The sequence below is a fragment of the Gossypium hirsutum genome, chromosome A06, assembly GCF_007990345.1.
Source record: "Gossypium hirsutum isolate 1008001.06 chromosome A06, Gossypium_hirsutum_v2.1, whole genome shotgun sequence".
In the NCBI taxonomy this organism is placed as follows: domain Eukaryota; kingdom Viridiplantae; phylum Streptophyta; class Magnoliopsida; order Malvales; family Malvaceae; genus Gossypium; species Gossypium hirsutum.
In genome coordinates this window covers 16048742-16060085 of record NC_053429.1, presented here as the reverse complement: position 1 = coordinate 16060085, position 11344 = coordinate 16048742, and the positions used below count along the sequence as shown (strand labels likewise).

The following is an 11344-nucleotide window of genomic DNA, read 5'->3' as shown; positions in this document are numbered from 1 at the left end:
TGGCATCGATATTACACCCTATGTTTGAGGCTTAATGAATATCCGATAGCATTCCAAATGGTTCAACGGTGAGAGTCACAATTTAAGTTAAACAAGGAAAGTATAACCATGTTGTGAGTGGTACAATACCTATTTGAAATGTATTGAGATGTGAGCTCAATATATGCTATGTGAAATGTATTGGCTAATGATGAGTAAGTTGTGTTTATGCCTACTTAAGTACTATGAGCATGATGATGATGTTATATTTATTGCATGCAACTTACTAAGCTTTATGCTTACCTTATTTCTTTCCATCTTCTTATAGTGCCACCTAATTAGCTCATAGATCAGCGGACGTTGGAGGCATCGATCACACTATCAATCGAAGCACTTGATATATTTAGATCTATTTATTTTGATTATGGCATGTATAGGACCCTGACTTTAGAATTTTGTGTAATTTTTAATTGGCCAAATGTGTTGGCTTACTTTAGCATTTTGATTCATTTTGTATAAGGCCATGGAAATGGATAAAGTTAAAAGTTGGTATATGAATATAATGAGTTATTTCATGAATGGGTAATTTGTTGGTTGTTTTAGTAAATATGGAATGTGTAAAGGCCTTAGATGTGGTTGTTGGCTTGAGGAATCATATTATGATGATCTTTAGCGTGATGGATGTTGTTATTTTGTGTTTTAGGGTGGCAAAGGGCTTAGTAAATAGCCCCATGTTGTCCACACTGGTAGACACACGTGTGTGTCTCACACACGGCCATCCATATAGGCGTGTTTTCCGGTTATGTGTCCCCTGCACGTAAAAATTTCAAGTTAGTATGCATGGTAGTAAACACACGGGTAGAGACACGACCGTGTGTCTCAGTCGTGTAAAGGACACGGCCTAGTACACGGGCGTGTTCCTTGGCCGTGTGACCCTTAAGGATTGCTGATGTTAGAAACAGAATGTCAATATTTTTATACACGGGCGTGTCATGGCCGTGTGAGAGACACGGGCATATGTTAGGCCGTGTGAAAACCCCTGGAGGTTCGAATTTAGAATTTAATTTACACGGGTATGGGACACGGACGTATCCCTAGATTCCTAGGCCATGTGTGTTACATAGGCCATCAACACGACCATGTTATAACGACCACACGAGCGTGTTACCCTTCTACACGGGCGCATGCCCTATCTCAAAGGTCATTTTTATTAAGTCGGTTTAAGGACCTGAGTTGGTTCTGAATGGTTTCCAATGAGAGTTTAAGGCCTCGTAGGCCCACATTAAGGAGTTTAACCAAGGTTAGAAAAAGTTTTAAATTTGATCAAGTCTTGATGACTCAGAAATGATTGTATGCATGTGGTTAAGTATGGTAATACCTCATGCCCAGTCCTGGCCTCGGACTCGGGTAAGGGGTGTTACACTCATAGTCCCCCAACCTCCACAAAACACTCATCCCATGGTCACTAGAGGAAAAGATGGCACTGTATGGCCTTCGATAGGCCCCTCGAGCATAGTTTAATAATTACGTTGCTTTCTTACTAATCATATTTACTTTGTCTCTTCACAGGTTGATAGTTCATTATATATCTGCAACACATCTACATCATAAACAATACTTATGATATATGTTGACAATATCATTATTACTGGGTCCTCCTACCACTAAAATTGATGAGGTAGTCTCTCAACTAAACCATCGATTCTCCTTGAAAGATCTAGGATCAACTCATTTTTTTCTTGGCATGGAAATCATTCAACTTCGCCAAGGTGTGTTTTTTAGTCAAAAGAAGTATATTGGTGAGTTGTTACATAGGATGTCTATGGATAATGTTACCTCGGTACCAACTCTTATGGTTATTACTCCCAAACTTATTGCTATAGATGGGCACTCTTTCATCGATGTTCACTTATATGGACAAGCTGCAGGTGCACTCTAATATATCTGCCTTACTCGACTCGATATTACCTATAGTGTAAATAAAGTTAGCTAATTTATGAACTCACCACGGGATATTCATTGGAAATAATTGCACATCGTCGTATAGCAGACTGTGTGCCAGACCGTGCGTGCATTCGAAGTTTGGCCACACGGTTGTGTCGTCAGGCTGTGTAACTCTCTGTGCCGTGTGCTAGGCCATGTGAAACCTGTACCTAAAATAATAATGACACACGGCCGTGTAGGGTGGCCGTATGACAACCCATGTCCCAGGCTGTGTGCTTCAAAAATTTCCCCTAAAACAAGCTATTTTCTACCCATTTGCTTACACACCAAGCCAACCCAATCCCATATGCATTCATATGACTAAACCACATTCAAACACACTAAAAAACATGTCAAATCCATTCAACCTATCTCTAACCAATATACCATCATTTGGCATCTCATCATATTCCAAAACTAGCCAAATTCAAAGCTACACTCCATATCACACCCATGCACTAATCACATTAACAAATGTTCATTCAAACTCTCAAATCACAATCATCTCATACTAAAACTTACCATTTCTTTTATCATTCAAACATATACATTAATACCATAATTTCAAACACCTATATAAGACTTATACTAAATGACTAAATAGCATGACATGAACATAAACACATACAAGTTAATACTAAACATAGGCATCATTCATCATTTCCATAATTATCACATAATTTACAATCAAACATCTACATATTTCACCTATTACATGCCATATAACCTAAAACTTAACTTCAAAAACTACCAAAATGTGATTGGATAATGTGATCCTCAAGTTGATCCAATTGCCTGATTCCACAAAAAGTTATCTACAAGGAAATAAGCCTCTATAGAGCTTAGTAAGTTCAACGGTTAAAACGACAAAGTTTACTGAATTAAACTTAGCATTTATAATAACAAGGGTAATAAGCAATGTTTCCTGTCAACCATAATCACTAATAGGTGAGTATATACATATATTCAAGTACGAGTTACATTTTAATATAATCATACGAGATCATTCAATATTAAGCCCCAATGCTATCAGGTAATTCATAAACAACTTTCAAACAATTCAATAACAAGTCATTTAACACTAGAGTTATTACCCGATGAACGATATACGAATATGAGTACACAGTTATCCATCCGAAACACGCCATAAGTTCAATTGAGCTAATCCAACTGAAAACACACCTTGGCACCAAGTTTCTAACCCGTAGGCTAACATCCCTCCAAAAACACACTTAGGCACCAAGTGCCAAGCCTGAAGGCTTTACATCCGCCCCTGGTAACACACCAAATCACTGTAATATAATCCGATAGTTCGCAACAAATACTGAATCTCAGTATACTCAGTATATAAACACAAATCAGGAATCATCACCTCGTCACAAGTCAATCTCGTACAATGCGCACTATAACTTATTGGCATGCCAATTGTACTTTATCCTACGTTTATCCAGCTTAAGAAATATCATTACTGAACAATGTCCCAAGCAAGTTACTACTTCAATTCACATGAATTAACATTGAACAATTAATTGAACATTCAACAACTAATTTCTTATTCAATACATTTCAAAATATACTAAATTAAACCGAATGAACTTACATCAACTAACACGGTTGCAAACGTAAAGCCGATGACTAACCCGACACCTTAGCTTTTCCTCGATTCAAGTCTGGTTGATTCATTTCTTTATCTAGATAGTAATTCCATTCAATTAAACAATTCAAATAGCTTAAAATAATTAATTCAAGATTACAACCCAACCCAACTTAATGTAAATTTATAAATTTACCCTTAACATTTTAACTTTTATGCAATTTAGTCCCTAAACCCGAAACTTGCAAATTCACTATTTTTCAAGACAAAACCCTTCTAGCATATTTTTTTAGAGGTCCAATACAGTCCATTATTTTCATCATTTCACTATATTTTCCTTGAATTTTACTATTTTCATAAATAAGTCCTTAACTTTAGAATTATCAAAAGAAATTAGTAAACAAGATATCTATATCCAACTATCAAGTTCATGAATCCATAAGCCAAGTTAAAAAATACATTAAAATTTTAGTTATCACAACTTCTACTAATAATATATATATGATGTCTTTGAATACTTTATAAATTTTCGGTTATCAACTTCGTTTCTCTACCTCCCATTAGAGTTGCTTTTGTTGAAATTGTTCTTATGTTTTCTATGATGTTAGAAAATTTAGTTTTGAGGTCGAATTTCTTAAATTGAGTTAGTCAGAAATAAAATTTGAATAAATACGTGTCCCATACGAAAATTATAGGGTCAAATTATTAAGTGAAATTAAATTAAATTGGTTGTTAATTATAGTATAGGGATTAAATTGAAAGTAACATCACAAACGAGATTTGATGAAAGAAATGTTAAAGGGCTTAATTAGCAATCGAAACAAAGACCATAAAGCAAAATAAAAATAAAAAATAAATATCAATTTGAGAAAAATCACATAATTTATGTATCATTTCGTGAGTTAGGGAAACGAAAAACCAAGCCAAGTAAAATAAAAATAAGATTAGGAGTGTGTAAATTTCGGCTAAAATTAAATTAATTCGGTTAATTGACCGAATTCGGTTAATCAGTCGGTTAACTGAATTAATTCGGTCGGGGTCGGTTAATAATTTTTTAAAAGTTCGGTTAACAGCTAATTCGATTTGAAATTAGTCAATTAACCGAATTTAATAAATAATATTATAATATATAAGTATTCGGTAGGTTCGCTTAATTTTTTAGAGATATAAATTAATTGGCCGGTTAAGACGGTTAATTTTTGATATGTTTTATACTTGTTTTAACCAAAAATAAAAAATATATATAAATTTTGATTAATCCAGTCGGTTAACCGAATTTACCGAAAAAGCTCGTTTCAGTTAATTTTTATTTTCAGTTTCTACTAAAGCATGGCTATACGACATCGTTAAGGTCATCCTTCATGAATCGATAAGAAATTTTCTTTTGGGTGCTTAGTTTTAGCTTCTGCTTTCTTCACTGAAAGCTGAAAGTGATGGCGCTGAAATTGCCTATCTCATTCCCAATTTTCTCGCCACCGTCGCCAAACCCTTATACTAACACTAACGAGCCCGGCCATCGACCGCCAACGGAGATCCGATTCTCCCACTGGAACAACGCCAACGCCGAGAAATTCAACCAACGCCGACGCGCCCAACAAGAAATCGAAGATGATATTCGCCGTTACCGCCGCTTCGATTCCGCCACCAAAATTGCCACCACCGTAGAATCCTCCTCTTCCTCCACACCACAACCGACGGAAACCTACAAATCCTTTGGCTCCCCTTCCTCTCCCTCCAGTCCTTCAATTCCAGGCAAGAAATCCAAGTACTCCAAGCCCCCAAACCACCCAGCTTTTCGCAAATTATCCAAAGCCGCAAATCCTCCGCCACCGTCTCCACTCGACAAGAAACCTGCAAATGTCGCCATCGGCGAGGACGGCGTATCGTTCGTCATCGACGGTGCACCGTTCGAGTTCAAATACAGTTACACTGAGACGCCAAAAGTGAAGCCGGTAAAGCTAAGGGAACCACCCTACTCGCCGTTTGGACCTACGACCATGCCTAGGCCGTGGACAGGCCGGGCTCCACTTCCGCCCAGTAAGAAAAAGATGAAGGAATTCGATTCTTTCGTATTGCCTCCGCCTGAAAAGAAAGGGGTGAAGTCCATACAGAAACCTGGTCCATATTTACCTGGGACCGGTCCAAGGTACGTCCAGTCGAGAGAGGAGATTTTGGGAGAGCCATTGACTGCAGAGGAGGTTAAGGAGCTAGTAAACAGTTGTTTGAAGTCACAACGACAGTTGAATATGGGTAATAATCCTATTATTTTACTACTTTTTATCTGCACTTTCTTCATTAAACTGAAATTTTCGTTCACATTTATATGCACTTTCCATATTCCAAGTTTAAGTAAATTATAATCGATTATGAAATTTATTCGATAATTTGAATTATACTGCATTGCCCTTTTATGTTTAGGTAGGGATGGTTTAACACACAACATGTTAGATAATATACACGCTCACTGGAAAAGACGAAGAGTTTGTAAGATTAAATGCAAGGGAGTTTGTACAGTCGATATGAACAATATTTGTGAGCAACTAGAGGTTTGTACTTCTGCTATTACTCTTTTTAAGATTGGTTTATGTTAAACTTGTTTGGTTTACGAGAGAATATAGAAATCATGGTTGGCTAGACTCGTTTGATTTGTGTATTGTGTTTGGTTTACATATGATTTGGCAGGAAAGAACAGGAGGGAAAGTTATTTTCAGAAGAGGGGGGGTTCTATTCCTTTTTCGAGGTAGAAATTACAATTACAAAACTCGTCCTCGCTTCCCTCTTATGCTGTGGAAACCTGTTACCCCTGTGTATCCACGGCTGATTCCGCGTGTTCCTGAGGGTCTAACACTACAAGAAGCAACTGAAATGAGAAAGAAGGGGAGGAAATTAATGCCAATACGTAAACTTGGTATGCTGCTGGTGGACAGTAAAACATATTAAGAATGCTTCAAATTTTCCCATTCTGGAAATCTAAAAGTAATGTTTTGCATATTTTGCAGCGAAGAACGGTGTGTATGCTGACCTTGTCAAAAATGTTAGGGAGGCATTTGAAGAGTGTGAACTTGTCCGGATTAGTTGTCAAGGGATTAAGGGAAGTGACTATAAGAAAATTGGTGCCAAACTAAAGGTTTAGTATATTTATATAGTTTATATATTCTATCATAACACTTGCACATGTAAATGATTTTCTTTTTTAATCTAGAGAAAATTAAATTCGATTTCTGTAATTCTTTATTTGCAGGAGCTGGTCCCATGTGTGCTAATCTCATTTGAAGATGAGCACATACTAATGTGGCGAGGAAACAATTGGAAGTCGTCTTTCTCAAAACCATCATCAAATTCAGGCATAGAGAAAACCAATGCAGACAGAGTTTCCATTACTGGACAGTTGGAAGGACAAGAATTATCACTGACATATGTTCAAACAGCTGGTACAGGCTCACCTCTCAGTAGTTCTCAAGATAATAGCATTGAGCAAAGGGAGTCTGTTGAAAATGACCAGAAAAATGTATCTCCCACTGCAAAATCAGGTATAATGGAGGCTAGTCAAACAACATTAGATGGGATGGATTATGTTGGTCATGAGTCCGGAAGCGAAGTGAATACCTCTGGAAGTGCAATTGCTGATGATATCAAATCTGCTGATGCTGAATCTGAAACCTGGACCATGACCTATGGTCTTGAGCATATTTTGGATAATCCTGGCAGAGCAAATGAAGGGCCATCAGCGATGCTAATGGAAAGTCATGTTGGACCCATGAGTCCTGGAAGTAGTCAAAGCCATTTGGAGTCTTCTGTTACTGATTCGATCAATCATGACCAGCTGGAAATTGTTGCTGAAGCTTCACTAGATATTAATCGGCCAGCAAGAATGAGTGCACCTTGTACTGAGAGGGTTTTGCATCTGATGAAACAAGCTGTTGAGAGTGGGAGTGCAGTTATATTAGATGATCCTACTTTGGATGCTGACGGAATATATCAAAGATCGGTTGCCTTTGCCCGGTCTGCACCACCTGGGCCAGTTTTTAGGCGACAGCCTCGTAAAATGTCTATCCAAAAGAACAAAGAGCTAGAACCTGGGAATTTGGAAGTGAAGGAAGTCACAGCAGTTCCCCATAAGAGAGGAAATGAAAAGCAAGCTTCTAAACCTCGAAGATTTAAAAATATAGCTGAACATCATCCAGAAGTTGTACCGAAAGGAAGCCTGAGGGTTGACGAGCTTGCTAAGCTATTAGCTTAATCCACATTAATACTTCCAAAATTTTACCAGGCATACTTTATAGTCTGAGATCTTCCCCTGCTAATGTTTATTGCATTTGGTCCATCTTTCTCTAGGATTTTGTCATTTTCCCTTAGTGAGAGCCTTTTACATGTTTCTATGAAATGCTAAGGTGTTTCCAAATTAACAGTTTAGAGAAAAATGAGCTTCTCTCAGTCATTGCTGTCTCTCTCTCTCTCTCTCTCTCTCTCTCTCTAGATATATATATATATGCTGTAAATCTCATACAAAATTAATTACAACTTTTTATGTTTGAAATAAAGAGACAAAGAAGATAGGTTGTGAGAAAATAAGATGCGTATTTGTTCTTCACTTCTACCTTAAAAATTACAGCAATTATTTATGAGAAAATCCAAAGAGCATTAACATCTTGAAAGTAAAGAATGTGAAGAAAGGTTTTTCCTATTTTAGATAATATTACATGGTTGGCTTTTTGATATCCTTCTCGTCATCATCTTCAACATATTTCTTCCAGAACCAATGATCCTTCCAGAGAAGATAGACTTCCTCGATCGGAACTCTCTTAGTTTCCGGCAAGAGGAAGAAAATAAAGCTGCTCATTATGAATATCAAGCCAGCAAAAAGCAAGAAAATTCCATACTTGAGATGACAAAGTGAGACCAAGAAGCATTGTGCTATCAAAGCTGTGAAGAGAAGGTTGACACAGACCACCATGCTTTGGCCAGCTGACCTAGTCTCCAACGGGAACAGCTCACTAGGAACTAGCCACCCGAGAGGACCCCAAGACCTTCCATAAGCAAAGACGAATAAACAGATGATAACCACAAGGAACCAACCAATGGCTTTTGGAAGAGTTTCTCCTTCTCCAAACTTAAAGGCCAGAGTTATGGCTACAGCAATCTGCAACAGATACTCAAATTATTACATCCAGGTACATAACAATGGAGCCTGCCAATTAGTTGCAAAAAAAAAGTATGCCGCAAAATGTCTTTATAACTTACCATGTAGCAGAACATCTCGAAACCAGCTTCCAAAAAGAATGCTCTCCTACCAAATCTGTCCACTAAAGCCATTGATACTAGAGTAGCAAGAACAAGCATTCCACTAGTTAAGACAGAGGATATTAGGGATGCCCCTGAGCCAAACCCCAAGGTCTGGAACAGGATAGGAGCATAGAAGAGAATGGAGTTCATGCCGGTGAGCTGTTGGAAAGCTGGGATCCCCAAAGCCCCTAATACCAACTGGGGACGATTCTTCCTCTGCAGAAGGTTCCTGAATGGGTGCTTTATGGCCCGTGCTGCTTCGCTGGCCTCGATAAGGTCGGCAAATTCAGCATCAACATTGGGGGTACCTCGAACTTTTACCAACACCCTTTTTGCCTCTTCTAGTCTTCCTTGTTCTACGAGACTGTTAGGGGTCTCTGGTAGGGCAAGGCCACCGACAAACATCAGTGTTGCTGGGACTGTAGCTAAGCCTAGAGATAATCTCCAACCCCATTTATGGATCTTATCTGTTTTGTAGTTGATCAGGTTTGCTATAAGGATTCCCATGCAGGTTGTGAATTGGAACAGCTGGTTCACAGCTCCTCGATGCTTTGCCGGAGCCATCTCCGAAAGATACAAGGGAACTGCCTGTACCATTATAGCATAAGAAAAGAGTTGGTGACTTGAGAAACTACAATCCAAATATTTTCAGGTTTAAGGAGCTTTGGTCTTACTTGGTTTCCAAATCCAATGCCTGCACCAAGAAGAATGCGTCCTATGATCAACATTGTGATATTCACCGCACCTGCATTGATAGCTCCTCCTAGGAAGAAGCTGACTGCACCAACAAGGATGCTGGCTCGACGCCCTTTGTTTCTAGTAACATAGGAGGCTCCAAATGTAGAAACAAGGCCTGCGAAGTAGAGCGAAGACGTAAAGAGTGTGAGGAGCTGGTTGTCATATTTGCAGTAGTCAGTTTCATGAAGATGTGCTTGTTTCCTTCTATATATTTTTGGGAAGAATTCCTTCAAGAAATCATCCATGGAAGTCACTCCACCTGCAATCAATATTAAAAGGTAAACAGTGTCATCATCTTGAAATAAGCATCTTATTAAGCTCTTTTGAATCAAATAACATAAATCTTCTAACAAACAGAAACAAACACATAATCTATAATGCAAGCAGCTTAGGAATCATTGATAATCCCAAATACCAAATAATATATGAAGATTATATTTTGATGATTAAAGAAATTGTGTAGAGAGGGTTCTTCTCAAGACATCATTTTGATTGAAAAGCAAATCAGTAAATCTGGAAGATAGGATACAAATCTAAAAAGATTTCAGCAATTGCTAATACTTAATATAAATGAACAGAATTCATAAACAGGCTGAAAAAAAAACAATGAAAAAAAGGAAAACAACAGTGAATCATAGAAAAGAAATCTGACCAGAAACACCAAGATCATATCCAAAAAGAGATCCCCCTGTAGCAGCAACAAGGCAAGCAAATATAAAATAATTGGTAATCTTGTATTCATAGAGATGAGCTCTCTTCAAATTCCCTCCTTCATTACCAAACCCTCCACCAGCCATGGTGGACAATTTCTGAAAACAAATGAAAAAAAAAAACTCTGGGTTTTGCAGAAGACAAACAGATCAGTCCAGAAAGTGATATATATAGAGAAAGGTAACGGATGTGAAGCAGATGAGCGAGAGAGTGCCAATGCTTTTGGGAAGAAAATACTTGAATTAGTGGTAGTTCAGTATTGAATAAAAGACAAAACTGTGAATGAAAGATGGGTGAGGAGGACTTTACATGATGACGGACTACTAATCAACGGGGAAAAAAGGCACATAGTAGCTGTATATATAATATATTGAATCTGACTAGCTGAACTTTTTTTTCCAAATCTATTTAAATATCATTTTAGTGTTTATCTGATATAATTTTTACAGCTCATTTTCGTTAACATCCCTTGATAGAAATATTTGGAAATGTAAGATTGAATGCCTAGGAAAGCCGCCTATGGCATGAATAAAATAAAAAGGATAGCAGCCTGTCAATGACAATCTTGAGCAAAAAAACATATCAAATCATTTGGTTAAGATTTATATAAATCCACTTAAATTTCTCAAAGAAAAACTTGGATAAGATGAGATTGATGAGGACCTAGCTTTCAAGCATTGACTTTTTCTTCTTAAAAACAATTTTTTTAAAAGAAAAAAATGAGTAGTTATCCCTTTGTAATTGATTTTCCATTTATTGAAAGCCCATGAAAATATATAAGCAAGGTCAGGATCAAAGTTTACATGCACATGATGGAGCATAATTTAATAATTTAATGAATATAAAAAAGTTGGACCAAATTTTCTTCATAAAATTTAATATGATGAAGGTGAGCTGCATTAACAATAGTTTCACTGACAAAGTTGATTAGATAATGTCAAACTGTCTACTACAGATATGTGGTTTGACAAATATCCACTTGCCTTTTGTCAAATATACAGTTGTTCTCAAATTGCAACTGCGTCCCATAATTTCTACAAATTGCGTGTGTTGACA

General features: G+C 37.4%; 2 protein-coding genes across 2 annotated transcripts; one reads left to right on the top strand and one right to left on the bottom strand.

Annotated features, from left to right (window-relative positions):
- The first annotated feature begins 4893 nt into the window (after positions 1-4893).
- On the top strand, positions 4894-7990 carry LOC107962739 (CRS2-associated factor 1, chloroplastic). The gene is made up of 5 exons (XM_016899231.2): positions 4894-5806; positions 5975-6102; positions 6239-6464; positions 6556-6683; positions 6798-7990. The coding sequence occupies exons 1-5, from the start codon at positions 4990-4992 to the stop codon at positions 7794-7796; spliced, it is 2298 nt and encodes a 765-aa protein (XP_016754720.2). The 5' UTR covers positions 4894-4989; the 3' UTR covers positions 7797-7990.
- Positions 7991-8117: 127 nt separating this feature from the next.
- On the bottom strand, positions 8118-10901 carry LOC107962740 (sugar transport protein 14). Its single transcript, XM_016899232.2, has 4 exons — positions 10230-10901; positions 9514-9836; positions 8798-9427; positions 8118-8696 (listed from the first exon to the last, which is right to left on the bottom strand). The coding sequence occupies exons 1-4, from the start codon at positions 10372-10374 to the stop codon at positions 8253-8255; spliced, it is 1542 nt and encodes a 513-aa protein (XP_016754721.1). The 5' UTR covers positions 10375-10901; the 3' UTR covers positions 8118-8252.
- Positions 10902-11344: the final 443 nt, after the last annotated feature.